We start from the raw sequence: 17,037 nt of genomic DNA, 5'->3' as shown, positions 1-17,037 counted from the left end.
AGCTCCCACAGAGCACTCGTGAAGGCTCTGGTCCGGATCAGTCTGAGACTGGGAACCGGCAACACTGAAAAGCGAGCCACGTCACAGACGCATTAAAGCCGAGCCTCAGTGACTCACAAGCTTGAGGCTCCTGTTGGCACTCAGGCCCTCACCGACAGGGGAGTCTCAGCACACCAGCACGAGGCTCAATACGGTGCAAGCCCGTGCCTCAGTGCAGGCCAAAGCATACCTGAGGCCACCGGGAGGTGTCCCGGTGCTCCCCATGGGGTGCCCGCCACAAGCTCCCACAGAGGACTTGTGAAAGCTCTGGTTGCCCACCAACTGAGGGGTCTCAGCACCCCAGCAGGAGCCTCCAGCTGGAATGCTTCAGCGCCTCAGCACGAGGCTCCTGCTGAGGTGCTGTCCCCACTGACAAGCAGCTGTCGGTGGATCGCGGGTCCAGGACTGCCGGCCCTGCAGCCAAGACCCCGGTGTCCCGCTGACCACCAGAGCTTTCCACGTCTCCTCTGAGGGAGTGTGGAATGAGACTTATGGCAGAAACGGCTCCTATTTACAATGTTGGTTTGAGAGAACTGGTGACCTCACCTGTGACATCACGGTTTTAAAAGGCTGACTGGTGACTGTGATGTCACTCAATACCCGATCAGTGATCAAGGGCGGGTTGATTGGTGACGTCACACTTTCCTCCATAGACACAGAACACAAGCTCCCACAGAGCACTCGTGAAGGCTCTGGTCCGGATCAGTCTGAGACTGGGAACCGGCAACACTGAAAAGCGAGCCACGTCACAGACGCATTAAAGCCGAGCCTCAGTGACTCACAAGCTTGAGGCTCCTGTTGGCACTCAGGCCCTCACCGACAGGGGAGTCTCAGCACACCAGCACGAGGCTCAATACGGTGCAAGCCCGTGCCTCAGTGCAGGCCAAAGTCCCGGTGCTCCCCATGGAGTGCCCGCCACAAGCTCCCACAGAGGACTTGTGAAAGCTCTGGTTGCCCACCAACTGAGGGGTCTCAGCACCCCAGCAGGAGCCTCCAGCTGGAATGCTTCAGCGCCTCAGCACGAGGCTCCTGCTGAGGTGCTGTCCCCACTGACAAGCAGCTGTCGGTGGATCGCGGGTCCAGGACTGCCGGCCCTGCAGCCAAGACCCCGGTGTCCCGCTGACCACCAGAGCTTTCCACGTCTCCTCTGAGGGAGTGTGGAATGAGACTTATGGCAGAAACGGCTCCTATTTACAATGTTGGTTTGAGAGAGCTGGTGACCTGGGACGTCACCAGTTAGCTACAAAAGACTGACTGGTGACTGTGACGTCACTCAATCAATGATCGAGGGCGGGCTGATTGGTGACGTCACACTTAACTCAAGAATAATGCCAATACTAAAATGGCATCAAACGTAATGATATAACCTAATAACCAAATGACATCCATTGCCATTATCATCGATCACTGATAAAGCCAATCGCAGCAGCTCCTCTCATCAATAACAGACAGTCCAACGAGCCAACTGCGACATTTCTCACCCAGCATCCCAAGCGTGTCTCCCCGCTGTCCCGGGAAACACTGACACATCCCTGCTCATGTTTGAGCAGATTATCTGTGGACTGAATGTCAGAGTCAGAAATGCTGCCACACGACACAGACCGACAAGAGATATGATAATAATACCAATAATGATAATGATAATAATGATAATAACAACACCACCGAATGGAGAAGTGTATCACGGCTGGATGGTTCGCGATTGGTGAAGCAGATCAAAAGGTAGCCAGTCCATTCACCATCCAGTTAAACCTCACTGGGCCAATTAACACACGAAGAAACGTTTCTATCCACGACCAGAACAAAGCCGTGACTGTTGTTTTCAGCACGGTAACCCCCTGCACCCGCTGCACCCCCGCCCCATCTCTGCCGCCTCCTTTTCATTTGCTGCCTTCGCTTTCCGCCTGTGTGCGCCGCATCCATACCAAGATCCTCCGACTTCTCCGGCACATGTCCCCGCAGCTTCCGCCGGATTTCACCGCACAGTCGCCACATATCGCCTGGGAAAAACGCGGGGCCACGACGCGTCCGGCTGACAGCTGATCGGCGCTTTCGCGGTAAGTGATGCTTCGATCGACCGGGTTTATGTTTTACACACCACAGCCTCTTATTCTCCGTGTCAGGCAGGCGGCGTCGGATCGAGCCGGTTTTGTGTTGTGTCGGTAAAACTCTAGCTCGCGGCGTAGATTTGCCATCTGAGTCCTCATCTTTTTGTACGTGGCGGCGTTTTTGTGCCGATGCCCGGCATCGCATTTTTGGGCCATCGGTTGAGCATCTTCTCGCCTTCTTGTCTCGAAGCTGCCACAGTGTGAGAATGTTCTGGAAACAACCCGCCTGGAGGGCTTTTATTTTGTAATGAATCATTTAGGCTCCGCCAGACTCACATTCAGACAAATTATAGCCTAAAACAGACTGTTTGTCTCCCTGAAAGGCTGATTTAAAGTTTAAACACAGGGTGTGTGTGTGTGTGTGTGTGTGTGAGTGTGAGTGTGAGTGTGAGAGAGAGACTTGACGTGTCTCCCATGCTGATGCAGAGGAGTACAGACAGCCACAGTGCCCTGGTTTCACATTTAGGGAGGTGCTTTTGGCCTTTTGTCTGTCTACTCTCTTGCTCTCTTCCTCCCTCTCAGATCAGGCCTCTCCTTTATTGTAGCTTTACACCCTTCTGATTAAATGTTTCACCAGCTCATCTGAGCACAGGAGCACTGCAGGCTCATTAAATAAGTCCATTCGCTGGCCTCACTCTCGGCCTAATGAGTGGGCTAATGAAAGAGGAGCCCCACCAGTCAAGTTGCTGAATTATTAAGGCTACATGGGCTATTTATGCCTTGTCATCCATCAGTCGCGGTGTCAGTGCCACCGTGGTGACAGATGTGTGTGTTGATCATTATCATTATATCTGCACTGTCCAACAGGATTCTGGGAGGATAAAAGCCTCAGTCATCAGCCATTTGCAGTATCAGCTCCCTAAATGAGCTTATAAACCAGACAGATTAAAGCCACTCCTGTGATGATGATGCTGGGACCTTTTCACCCTTGTACTATTTGGACATGTGGTCAGGCCCCACTGAAGCCAACCCTAAACCTCATTATTACTCTCATATCACTTTAAAGTACAGTTTGTCCTCGCTAAGCCCCCTTTTTTAAAAAAAATTGTTTGATGGAGAAATATGTTTTTTTAAAAGAATAGTAACATGCTCTTCTCATAATAATAATGATGATTATAAACATTGGTGTCCAAAAGCCTGAGGCCAATAACAGTGTCTTTATGTATATAATTACAGTGGTTTATCGCTTTTTTTTTTCCTTATATCTTCATAATTTTCTGTTTGCAGTTGCACATGAAACCCACTTTAAATAACAATGACAATGCAAATAAATACATTTTTGCTCAGGGATGTTATTGGTCAACTGAGAGTTGCATCCAACGAGAGTCAATCGAGCACAGCAGGTGGAGGCTGGACCAATGAGGAGACACAGGGGAGAGAGTTGTGCCAAATCGTGGAAACAGCACCACAAGACATAATAAAAATTTTTAAAAAAACTGATGCTAACCTCATCAATTGTGGTAAAAGTCGTTATTGCAGGGTTGAAACTTGAAACTTGTAGGTTATAAGTGGTCTTTAGCAGCGTTTGACAGAAACACACACACGCACGCACTCACACATGACTATATTTAGACTGACAGAGAGAGAGAGAGAGGCAGAGCGTGTGATATTGAAAGGAGCCTGTGGGATTCACTCACTCATCTCATCAGTCTGTGTCAAACATTCATCCTGCGGGCGTCAATACTAACATTCACTGGGAGGAGGCTGCCGATGATAACCCCAATAACACATCCACCCACGTCTACGCTGCAGTTACACCAGGTTCCAGTGTAGGCTTTTAACCTCTGCACAACAATGCCCCGTAGCCCTTTGTACTTGTAGTGAGTGTCATAATGATGACACATCTAAAGTCCCAGTTAGAGCACGACAATTGGGTTTGTGCCGAGGCACGGAGACAGGGCTCACCCAGCCTAAAACGCCTGAAACGGTTCAGCGAGCAGCTTCTTGTTTTAATACAGGCGATAAAGAGTATTCCCCTAATGGATTTCAGTACAAATAAAGGGTGATGAGCCAAGCTGAGTCGAGGCCCGCCGTGGCAGGATTGTTATTTACATCATCTTGGGACCTTTTCAAAGCCAGCGAGATCAGAGTCCGACACTTGGAAATCAAATTGCTGTGTTATTCTCATCTTTGTCACAGCTGTTACCAGCTGTTGTGCACCTTTTTTTGTTGCTGCTTCAAACCAAAGACAAATCCACTCTACAACACTTGTAAAAAAAAAAAATAAAAAAAAACCACGTCAGCCAGTCTGGCTCTGCTGTTATTTATTGATTTGTTTTCCTAACAGCACTAATATGGCCACTGTCACCGAGCAGCTACACAGGAGAAAAACTCTTCAATTTGACAGCATTAGATGTCAAAAGGTTTTGGTCTTCCTCACAAACAAAGAGTACTGGCTTCTTGCTAGACGCACAAATCAAATATATAAGAGGCACGGCAAACAATATACAGTCAGACAGGATTTCTTTTGAATGCTGTGTTCAATATTTTCTCAGAAAGTAAAAATCTTCTTAGATAGGATCTTTAAAAGACCAGAATGCAGTGTAGCCAGAGGACAAGTCGTCTTTTGAGTGAGATTTGAATAAGGGTGCACAATACATGGTACATCTTATCTGTATTAGGCAATAATTTCTTATCCAACATTATCATAAATATGCCTGATGAATGACACTGAGTTGATGTGTGGATGATTCAGCACAAATGTGCTATTTCTGCTTTGTGACAATGCAGTTTTAGATAATCCAACAGGCTTTTAAATGGTTTATGTAGGAGATTTTCCTCAGCCCATAAAGGAACACTTAATCCTTGTTTATCTGAAATTTTTAACATCGCCAAATTTGGAGATACGTGGTTTTCAGTGGACAAGCCTCTTGGAAAAAAGTTCATAGCTAACTCAATATGCATTTCTAAATCCTCTCATGATGAGTGAAGGGAGCAGATTCACCCTTTTATATTTACAAAACCATCATTTGACCCAACAGCGTGGTAGTCAGTATCCAGAGGAAAGCTGTAAGGATCCACTAACAGGAAGAAATGCAACAGCAAAGATGTATGAATGAATGAATGAATGAATATTGTTTATTTAAGTGTTCTGCACCTTTCTGGTGCCCAGCCCATCTGGGCTTACAAGACACATAAACTTGATGGCAGCATACAGTGCATCCAGAAAGTATTCACAGTGCTTCACTTTTTCCACATTTTGTTATGTTACAGCCTTATTCCAACATGGATTAAATTCATTTTTTACCTCAAAATTCCTCACACAATACCCCATAATGACAGAGTGAAAAGAGTTTGCTTAAAATTTTTGCAAATATATATATATATATATATATATATAAAAAAAATAAAAAAAATCACATGTACATAAGTATTCACTCAATTCACACAGTATTGCTCAATACTTTGAAGCGCCTTTGGCCGCAGTTACAGCCTCAAGTCTTTTTGAGTATGATGCTACAAGCTTGGCACACCTATTTTTGGGGCAGTTTCTCCCATTCTTCTTTGCAGAACCTCTCAAGCTCCATCAGGTTGAATGGGGAGTGTCGGTGCACAGCCAGTTTCACATCTGTCCAGAGATGTTCAATCGGGTTGAAGTCTGGGCTTTGGCTGGGCCACTCAAGGACGTTCACAGAGTTGTCCCAAAGCCACTCCTTTGTTATCTTGGCTGTGTGCTTAGGGTTGTTGTCCTGTTGGAAGATGAACCTTCGCCCCAGTCCGAGGTCCAGAGCGCTCTGGAGCTGGTTATCATCAAGGAAGTCTCTGTACATTGCTGCATTCATCTTTCCCTCGACCCTGACTAGTCTCCCAGTTCCTGCTGCTGAAAAACATCCCCACAGCATGATGCTGCCACCACCATGCTTCACTGTAGGGATGGTACTGGCCAGGTGATGAGCGGTGCCTGGTTTCCTCCAGACATGACGCTTGGCATTCAGGCCAAAGAGTTCAATCTTTGTGTCATCAGACCAGAGAATTTTGTTTATCATGGTCTGAGAGTCCTTCAGGTGCCTTTTGGTAAACTCCAGCGGGCTGTCATGTGCCTTTTACTGAGGAGTGGCTTCCGTCTGGCCACTCTACCATACAGGCCTGATTGGTGGAGTGCTGCAGAAATGGTTGTCCTTCTGGAAGGTTCTCCTTTCTCCACAGAGCAACGCTGGAGCACTGTCAGAGTGGCCATTGGGTTCTTGGTCACCTCCCTGACCAAGGCCCTTCTGTCCCGATCGCTCAGATTGGCCAGGCAGCAGCTCTAGGAAGAGTCCTGGAGGTTCCAAACTTCCTCCATTTATGGATGATGGAGGCCACTGTGCTCATTGGGACCTTCAATGCTGCAGAAATTCTTCTGTACCCTTCCCCAGATCTGTGCCTCGATACAATCCTGTCTCAGAGGTCTACAGACAAGTCCTTGGACTTCAGGGCTTGGTTTGTGCTCTGACATGCACTGTCAGCTATGGGACCTTATATGGACAGGTGTGTGCCTTTCCAAATCATGTCCAATCAACTGAATTTACCACAGGTGGACTCCAATCAAGTTGTAGAAACATCTGAAGGATGATGAGTGGAGACGTGATGCATCTGAGCTCAGTTTTGAGTGTCATGGCAAAGGCTATGAATACTTATGTGCATGTGATTTTTATTGTTTTTTGTTTTTCATATGTTTGCAAAAAATTCATACCCCATCATGTCATTATGGGGTATTGTGTGTAGAATTTTGAGGTAAAAAATGAATTTAATCTATTTTGGAATAAGGCTGTAACATAACAAAATGTGGAAAAAGTGAAGTAAATTTTGAGGTAAAAAATGAATTTAATCTATTTTGGAATAAGGCTGTAACATAACAAAATGTGGAAAAAGTGAAGCACTGTGAATTCTTTCCGGATGCACTGTAAGAAGTCAATACATACACTTCCAAAGTTATTACAAAGTTCAAATCCATTGATCATGTTGGATCCTCTGTCTCAACAGCCAAGCTTCTCCTATTAATCTTGTCAAAACAAAAGTCTCCACATCAAAACAAAATGCCAACTCAGATATCAAATATTTCCTTAAATCAGAATACGGAGGGCAGTGGAATACAAAATGAGATTCCTCCTCAACAACCCCAAGATCACATCAAACACACAAACGTTGCTCTTCAGGAGTGCCTTTGAATCTGCCTACCTCAATTGCCAGTGGTAATGATGTATGAATATGTCATGATTAAATTGTTCTATCTTTCTACATTTAAAGCATAATAGCATAGTAATTTACATATTTCTTTGAGTGATTGCAGACATTTGGAAACAGTAAGTAGTAAGTAATGCTGGACATCTGCGGCTGCACTGAGCACGTATTCCAGTGTAACACACCAACTTTGTTGGTGTAAACTAAATACACAATGGCATTTCAATATAATGTAAATATCTGTAGCAGCAATGGCAAACAACCCCTAACCCTAACCTCACCGACCTGTTGTTACTATAGCTCCAGAGAGAAGACGAGAGGAGATGTAAAACTACATTGAGATGGTTTTTGGTGCTTAAAACCACCAATATATCTTCTTATGGATATCAACACTTCAAATAAAACACCAGAAAAGTGACATCTTTCCCCACTTCTCTTGTTCCTTTATTTCAGGTTGTCATTGTTCCACTCCTTCACTGTAAGACCTCCTCTCTGAACATCTCCCCTCCCTCACATATCCACTTGCCATGCAGGAGGTGTAACCCTCCTTCCTCTTCTTCCTTGTGTGCCATTGGAGGAAACCCAAAAGAGAGAAAAAAAAAACACTCTACGTGTAACAAGTTAAGATGTCAGACCCTGACCCCTCCTCGCCAGCGGACTCCCCACTGCCACTCACCTCCCCGCGCACCCCCCTGCAGCTCTCCTTCCCCTTCCTGAGGGAGGGCAGCCGGGTTTGGGAGAGGGAGAGGAAACCGCCGCAGCCTGGAGAGCTGCCCAGCCCACTGCCCACCAAACGCACCCGGACATACTCAGCGTGAGTAGGAGCATAGAGGCTGAAGGGCACACAGTTTTCTCACCAGTGGCACACTAATTATATTTAAAAAATGATTGCGGCAATGATTTATGATGCACTGTCCCTTTCTCTCCCTCTCTATTTCTGTCTATGTCTCTCTTTCTCTGCAGGACAGTGCGAGCCAAATCAGGTCCAGTATTTAAGGGGGTGTGTAAAAACTTCTCCAGGTCTCAGGGTCATGGATTCATACGTCCTACTCATGGAGGAGAGGACATCTTTGTCCACATCTCTGAGTGAGTGACCTCACTGAGCACTCATTAAGCCAATGGGTGAATTATTTTAATAGGGTTATGTGGAAATTGACCCTTATAGTGTTTAGGAGCCTATACCGTTTGAATCATCAGAACTTTCATCAGAATCTTTGGATATACAGTATTATTTTATAAGCTTTGCTTATAAAATGAAACAAAACAGACTTTTTTTGGAAGAATGTGATTTTCCAGTTATGTTTTTAAACAAATCTGTTAGGAATGCACGATTTGACGTCAAATCAATGTCAAACTTGTACTTTGATTATGATTAATGATTGATTAAGTTTTTTTGAGCCATGCACTCTTCATATTCATCAATGTGATTGTACTCCAAGTGATAAAACAAACTAGTGGTGTTACCTTTGGTGCCTATCCATGTTGCATTCACCAATGTCTGGTAGTCATGACTGGTAAGACCATATCAGGCAGGTGTCTGCGTCATCATTTCCAAAGGCCTCAGTTTCTGTCCGTCCACACTACAGCGCAGTCCCGGAGTTTTCAACCTAAAACGGGTCCGGCAGCAAAAGTCTGCTTTTTAAGTGCTCGAAAACTCTGGAGGAGTGTGGACGTAAATGTAGCAAAAGTGATAGTAAAAGATATTAGTGTGGATATCACCTGAGGCTCAGAGTTTGAGTGAGCATGGACTAACATTAGTTGGACTGGGTGGGAGCATGTTTTGAAGGGGGCAGCTCACGAGGTGGGGAAAGTATTAACCAAATTGACCAACATGGGCACACTTAATTTGGTGTTGGATTTGATACTTCATTAATTTCACACATTAAGATGAGTTTACTACTCATGGGGAGTACTCCCAAGCCTGTGAGCAGTTGTCTTCTGTGGATCTGGAGAAAGTTTTGTCTGAAAACACAAACCTGATTATGTCATAGTTATGTCACCAGGGTCATCTCAGTTTCATCTTGGAGACAACACATTTATAAAAGAAAACCTAGCATTACAAACTGACATTGTGGAGTTTGAAAGACATGGGCTGTTACCAGTCACTGAGGGTCTAATGAAAAATGCTATGGAGCTGCATCATGGGAAGTGTTTTTATGACGAGAGTTGCCTCTGGCTCAGGCTGTCGCCAGCATGGAGGCATATTGTTTTCGGGTTGTCCATTCTCGTGGACACGATATCTCAGTAACGCCTTGATGGAACTTCTTCAAATTTGGAACAAATGTCCACTTGGGCTCGAGGATAAACTGATTGGATGTTGCTGGCCTAAGGTCAAAGGTCAAGGTCACGGTGACCTCACAAAACATGATTTTGGCCTTGTGAACACAATATCTTGAGAACTCCTCAAGGGAATCCCTTCAGATTTGGCCCCAACATTCACTTGGACTCACAAATGAACTGCTTAGATGTTGGTGATCAAAGGTTAAAGGTCAAGGTCACAGTGACCTCACAAAACACTTTTTTGCCAATACTCAAGACTTCTCACAGCAATTATGACAAAATTGCACACAAATGGTTGATATTTCAGATGGCTCTGGATAAACAGGGATGTAATCTGAAACTAGTCTAAGTGGTGGAGGCATACAACCACGAGGCGGCCATTCTAGTTTGGAGTTTGAACCACATAGAGACTAAAAACCAGGATATATCTGCTGCATCGATTTTGATCATTGAGTTTCACATCTGTCTCTAGCAACTTAATGGAAGTGCAGAACTAAATTAGAAAAAAAGGAATTATTCTAAGGTTGACGGTGACGATGCCAACTCAAACTTTATGTTTGAAAATAGTTACTGCCCCTGAATGAAATACTTTGTTGAGATTATAATGTTGTCTCTGCTTCTTTGACAGCATTGAGGGAGAGTACGTGCCTATGGAAGGGGACGAGGTCACATACAAGGTGTGCCCCATCCCGCCCAAGAACCAGAAGATCCAGGCTGTCGAGGTGGTGATTACCCACCTCAATCCAGGCACCAAGCACGAGACCTGGTCAGGTCAGATCATCAGCTCCTAGACCAGTGCTTCAGGCTGCAGGGGTGGACAAGGTCTTGGAATGGAGCCCCGGGGGGACGTGGATTTAATTTATGTTTTCAGGGCGTGAGGTTTGGGACCAGGTCTAAGGAAGAGGGATCAGAGCTTAGCGTACATTGAGAGTCAGCCTGAGGTGTCTTGGTTATGGGAGGGTGAACGTTTGAGTATTAAGGATAGGGTCAGAAATGAAGCTTTGAATGTATATGTTTGAATGTTTTCCTTTGAAGGTCATGGTTTGATCATTTGGGTCGAGTGAGGGGGGTTAGAAAGTTAGGGTTCAGGGCTTGGTGCTAGCATTTTTACTTTGACCTAGGGAATATATTTTAGTTGGGAAATCAGTGCTCATTAGAGACACAATGTCTTTGAAGTGTTGAGATGCTGAGGAAACAGATGTATTAGAGGCCGAAATGCATTATGAGCAACTTTGAATCAATTTAGCCATATTGACGCTCCATGAGCACAGAACTAAAGAGTTTCATTTCAAAGCGACCAGCTCAGTGGAGGTCTGAACTTTTATTTTTTCAACCGATATAAACTGTGTGCCACCACTGCCAAAACTCATTTGTCAAGCATCTGTGTGTCTGTGTTTACAACAACAGATGGAGACAGTTTTCAGTCGTGTTCACCAGTAGAACGTGGATTAAAAGGATAAAGGAAACTTTAGCAGCATGTTGTTTATGATCAGGCTTGGCTTTATGTGAAAGGAACAGAGCTGCCTTCATCTCACTGCCTTCAGAAAATCAAACATTTTCAAGGTTGTTTGGCATGCCACAAAAAACGACCAAATGAGTAAAAGTACGTATGACAACATTCAATTCACTCTTAATGTGTTTCGGCCTCAAAAGCTGTGATAGGCGCCACGTATAAGGAATTATTTTCCTTCTTAATATTGTAGCACTACTTTATTTGTCTACTTGGCAAGTGTAGAAATCCAGTATTATTGTAGCCAGCTCCTATGACGGTCACACGTTTCAGTGGTAGAGACGGTAGAGGGATGTTGTGTGGGCCTGCCGCTGGAAAACCAGGCCAGAGGATTTGGGGTAGGGGAAGGAAACTGGGAAGGGAAAGAGTACTGGGGAATGGGAAGAGGATGGAGTGACCATCTATAAATGCACTTGAGCGCAGATGGAGCTAGATCTGAAATGTTATAAAGCACGTGTAAAGGAGGACGACCACGATAAAGGTCAGCAGTTCTCGACTTATGGGCTGTCAGGTTAAATTAACAGAAAAGAAATTGAAAGAAAAGAACTAAATATTAAAGGAATATGTTTTTTTTGCTTTCTTGTCAAGAGTTAGATGAGAAGATCAATCTTCTTCTCTGACTGTTGGTAAGAAAGCGAATAAGCTTATTTCTCACAATGTTGAAATATTACTTAAAATTACTTACGTAATCAAAAAAAGATCAAGTTTGGATGGCCGGATTTTTCTATCGCTGTGATAAATGACTCCCTGTTGTGAAATACGGTATTTGCAGCCCTCAGGCTTTTCTTTTTCTACAGAATAAACTGATAAAGGAAGATAAGTATCACCATATGAAATTCAAACGAGGAGGAGGAACTGCTGACTTTTAGGTTGAAGGTTCAGTAAGTTTCATGGGTCACTGCAAAATGGTGATGAGAAATTAAAAAAGAAAACGGAGCAGCAAAAGCTTCCTGATGTAAGTTTAAAAAGACTATTTATTTATTGACTTATTTATTTTCATTTGTAACTACGAGAACATCAGGTGTTTGGTAATTTAAAGCTGCATTTATAAGTATTTGTGCAAATCTAAGCCTGTTTGAATATACTGCACACCTCACTCTCATGATACTACCCTGTAAAAATCCCTTTGCTGCTGTCACGTCATCGACAGGCAAAAAACAAACGAAAAAAAAAACAAACCCTTCAACCTTTCCAAACACAAATTTCTAATTTCTACATAATCGTTGTCTAATTTTTAATAACTGTGTGATGTTCAAAATAACAAGCAGTTTTGTTGTTTTGGAAATCGGCATGTTCTGTACTGTTTGTCGTAATTTCTTTTGTAGAATATGTTGATTCTCTTTCATCATGCAGTAACACAGGTGGAGCCTTCAGAGAGGCGTCGTCAGGTCTCCTATGCATCTTTGATTTCTCGCCACGGATGTGATTTAACATCATCGTAACACACTGTATCTGTTTGGTTTCTTTACTGTGAGAGAAACAAGTTTGATTGTGTTCGCAAGCACTTTTATTTTTGTCAAATCACTGTGACAGTCTTTAGTCATGAAGATAAAGTTTGAATAAAACTTAATACTGTATTCACAGACTTGTGTGGAAATGTGTTGATTATTTGGATATTATTATTATTATTATTATTTGGATTTGAGCTCTTTTTGAGTTTCGTTTTTGCTTCTACTCTCTCTCTAGTCCTCACTGGTGTCAGTACAAAGTGGAACAATTAGGGCGGTTATTTTGAGAGCCTTCTTAACATTGACAAAGTTTTTGCAGTGAGCTTTACCTCAGTGTCTCAGACAGTGTGTGCGATCCAGGAAAAATATTCACCTGGATTTGATTTGAGATCTGTTCCATGTCCTGTTTCACTGAAGTCCATTAGAGGGCATCCCCGCACAAATAATTTGCTGGTTTATTACATAACTGTCCTTGGTGGGTTTAAAACACACATGGGTCAATGAAAAAAGGCCATGGGTAAAAATAACACATCACGCACAGATGGAGAAAAACACAGAAAACTAGACTAGACTGACTTTTAACTCCCTCGCAAGAAACAGGCCACCTCCAACAGACCTGAAGGAACCATTAGATCCTTTAAGTAAAAGTTGAAATTGCACAATCTGAAGATGCTCCATTACAAATAAAAAGCCTGCATTCAAAAATGAACTAAAGTAAAAGTAAGTATGCCTATGATGAGCCAAATATCAAATATCAATATGTGTTGGTGTATGTGTGGTTGGTTGAGGTGGAGATAGTTTAAACAAAACTTCATCCTCTTGGAAAGTCGAACTGATCCTAATTCATCATGTTTTATATGGTCATCATATGTTTTATATGTAAATTCTTGAGCTCTGAAGTAAATGTTATGGAGAAGAAGCATAAAACGGTAATACTCAAGTATCTTAAATTTATACTTATGTACAGGAGTAATTCTGTTCAGGTAATCTTTCGACAACATAATCGACTGCTTGTGATAATGTCTCTCATTTTGTTCTGTGATGAGATGAATGAGCCAAAGTTATAATTACATCAACCCTCTCGTGTGCATGTTGTTACATTTACATTAAGAGTCTAAAACTAAAGAGGGTATTATTGGGAAGAATGTCAGTCTCTCTCTTTTGCCTGGTCTTAATTACATCACTCTGACCATTAAGATTAAGATTAAGATTAAAATTAAGATTGCCTTTATTAGTTCCATAGTGGGGAAATTTGCAGTATTACAGCAGCAAAACGGACAGTGAAAGAGAAAAAAAACTGCAAATGTCAGTAACAAATACTTAAGGACAAGATCAATAATAGATAATGATATGTGCAATTAGATATTTACAAGATGTACAATAACAGCTGATATGGATATTGCATGGTTTGTGTGTGAAGTAATTGCACATGGTGACTTGTCAGTCTTTGGTGTGTGTGGTCTACTGAGGACAGTGTTTCTATTGGTGTCGTACTTCTAAGACCACATCTGCTGTATTTTATGGACAGGACCCATGCTAATATGCTACTACACTAGAAAAAAGGGGTTAAATTTGAAAAGCTTTTACAAGATAAAAATGAATTAGTCTGACGCATGTTAGAGCTGAGCAGGTTTCAGGCTTAGAGAGAAATCAATAAAATGATTTTAAAAAATGAAGAAAGCAAACACAAGAATAAGCACAATGCAGCTGAAAAGACAGGACTTTAGTCAGATTCTTACCGACTGTGTCTGCTGAGTGTATGACATTTTGTATTGACCTGTATCCTTTACACATGAAGACTGCAGCCCGGAGTCAAGAGTTTCAAGTCTTTTAATTTGATTTAAAAACTAGAGCAGCAGATTTCTCTGATTAGCATCAACCAGAGAAATCACATCACACCGCAGTAATCAAACTAAATGAGATCCATACAACAAAGATGTATTCATGAAGAGACACGTGGTAGGACTCCAGGCTCAGCTGATCTGTTCAAATACAGAACCATCACACTGATGATTCATGGTCCCTGAGGTGATAAAATAAACACAACACAACCTCAAACAGGAAAAAATACACATATCAAACACCTCCACTGGATGGTGCCCGCAGCCCTCGGCCAATTATTAACAAGATATATACGTCATCGAGTGTCATCATAAGTTACTGGGGATGGAGCAGGTCCAAAACTTTCATTAAAAAAAAAAAAGAAGAAAAGAAAGAAAGAGAAAGAAGAAATGTTAATCATGATGATAATAATAGTGAAACATTACACTCAGGACAGAAACGACAGCGATAAATAAAATGTATGACTGTATAATAACTGAGAAACACATTTTTATTGATTTGTTTTGGTTTTCTTTAGTTGTTTATAACCTTTACTGCCAGTTTCTGGTTGGTCTCCTTGATGTCACAGATGTGACCGATGAGTAATATTTGTGTTGAGAAGAGGAGGCGTGGGAAGTTGAGGGTTTTAAGTCTGCTTCCATCTTTTGCTTGTGCTTCTATTGTGAGGACCAGTTTTAGACCTTGGGAAAGCACGGACATTTTGGCAGGTCCTCACAAATTCAGAGGGCTATTTAGTTTAAGTTAAGGTTAGCCTTCGGCATTTAGTAATGATGGTTGAGGTATGTCAATGAGTGTCCTCACAGATAGAAGTACAAGTGTATATGTGCATATGTGTGGAAGGGAGACACATGCACACAGAGGAGGGGGGGTGGAGATACCCTCTGTAAGGTGATTGTTCCAAGTAATGAGGCGATAATGAATTCCTCTAATTAAAGTGTGTGTGTGAGTGTGTGTGTGTAAAAGAGTGTGTGGTGTGTGTGGATGTGGGTCTGTTTCTCTCATAGGCTACAAATGGGGACAAACTTCAGACTAAAGACAAGTTAATTGGGGACCAGCTGTCCTATTGGGGAGAAAAGGAGTGTCCCCAACTGATTTTGGGATCAGCGGTTGAGGTTAGGACTAGGCAAGTAGTGGTTATAGTCAGAGTAAGTCTCCAGGAAATCAACGCGAGTCTATGTAATGTGTGTGTGTGTGTGTGTGTGTGTGTGTGTGGAGTCCATGTGTGGACGTACTGCTGCTCAGACTGTCTGACACCAGTCTGACACCAGTCTAACTGACTGCGTTGACCAACCATCTGGAGATTTAATTAAGGTAAAGATTGTACTAATTGAACGAGGGCTCGCTCAGCTGATAATAATTAGCTCCAGGATTAATTTACTTCACCACGTCTTCCCCAGTGGCTGTGTTGCAGGGTGTGGATGTGGTGCGTGCTGCCGATAAACAGTAGAAAAAGGCTCCTGGATGGAATCACAGAAATGTGTGTGGTTTTACAGCACGGGGATGTTATCTGTGGTGACTTTTATGGCCCAACCAACCTTTGCTCTTCTGTTTTCTCTGCTTGCTTTCCTTTTCCTCGGGTGTCTTTCAGAAATTTACAATTTGTGTGTCTGTGTTTGCCGTCTGCCTTTCTCTGACACAGACGGTGAAAACACTCACACATACACACAGGCGCCTTCTTGTCATTGCTATTTGCAGAATGGCCTCAGATTTAACAGTATTTGTTGTAATATACACTCATTTCACCATAAAAATAAAGTATTTAAAGCTTTATGATTAAGTTTCCTTCCAGTTCACCTTTAACTTCATTTTATATCAGTAGGTGAAGATTATTAAATACAGATTATGAGCAATCACTGCTTCCCCCATTAAATAAAACATTCATCTCTCCCAATGATATCCCAAGTAATGTTATTTCAAAAATGGTTGTGAAGTTAATTAATACACTCATCAAGCATTTGATTAGGAACACCTGTGCATAAAATCCTACAGATACAGGTCAGGAGCTTCGGTTACTGTTCACATCAAATGAGTTTACCCAGAATGGTGTGAAAAACAAAAAATATCAAAAAAATATCAAGTGATGAGAGAGGACAGAGGAGAATGTTCAGATTGGTTAGAGCGAACAGAAAGGTGATGGTAACTCAGATAACCACTCTTTACAACTGTGGTGAGTAGAAAAGCATCTTAGAGTGTATACACACACACACACACACACACTTTGGACCCCTTAGTACCAACTGAGCCTATCTGAGTATCGTTGCTGACCACGTCCATCCCTTTATGACCACAGTGTGCCATCTTCTGATGGCTGCTTCCAGCAGGATAACGCACCATGTCACAAAGCTCAAATCATCTCAAACTGGTTTGTTAATGGCCTCCACAGTCACCAGATCTGAGTCCAGTAGAGCACCTTTGGGATGTGGTGGAACAGGATTCACATCATGGATGTGCAGCCGACAAATCTGCAGCAACTGCCTGATGCTATCATGTGTGTGTGTATGTGTGTGTGAATATATATATACATATGTATATATATATATGTATATATATATATATATATATATATATATATATATATATATATATATATATATATATATATATATATATATATATATATATATATATACATACACATATATATATATTT

At 42.6% G+C, this 17,037-nt stretch overlaps 1 protein-coding gene across 1 annotated transcript; it reads left to right on the top strand.

Annotated features, from left to right (window-relative positions):
* The first annotated feature begins 1,731 nt into the window (after positions 1 to 1,731).
* Positions 1,732 to 12,674, top strand: csdc2a (cold shock domain containing C2, RNA binding a). Its single transcript, XM_071463071.1, has 4 exons — positions 1,732 to 2,096; positions 7,761 to 8,121; positions 8,271 to 8,393; positions 10,216 to 12,674. The coding sequence occupies exons 2-4, from the start codon at positions 7,934 to 7,936 to the stop codon at positions 10,376 to 10,378; spliced, it is 474 nt and encodes a 157-aa protein (XP_071319172.1). The 5' UTR covers positions 1,732 to 2,096; positions 7,761 to 7,933; the 3' UTR covers positions 10,379 to 12,674.
* The last annotated feature ends 4,363 nt before the right edge of the window (positions 12,675 to 17,037 follow it).

This window comes from Trachinotus anak, unplaced genomic scaffold, assembly GCF_046630095.1.
Source record: "Trachinotus anak isolate AG129_WGS33_773 ecotype Australia unplaced genomic scaffold, CSIRO_AGI_Tana_v1 ptg000025l, whole genome shotgun sequence".
NCBI classification, from domain to species: domain Eukaryota; kingdom Metazoa; phylum Chordata; class Actinopteri; order Carangiformes; family Carangidae; genus Trachinotus; species Trachinotus anak.
Note: the sequence above shows the minus strand (reverse complement) of the source record. Positions and strands in the feature narration are given on the sequence as shown.

Coding starts and splice junctions, on each gene's coding strand:
- csdc2a (XM_071463071.1), top strand. CDS start 7,934: ATGTCAGACCCTGACCCCTCCTCGCCAGCGGACTCCCCACTGCCACTC. Junction 8,122..8,270: donor CGCACCCGGACATACTCAGC/GTGAGTAGGAGC, acceptor CTTTCTCTGCAG/GACAGTGCGAGCCAAATCAG. Junction 8,394..10,215: donor ATCTTTGTCCACATCTCTGA/GTGAGTGACCTC, acceptor CTTCTTTGACAG/CATTGAGGGAGAGTACGTGC.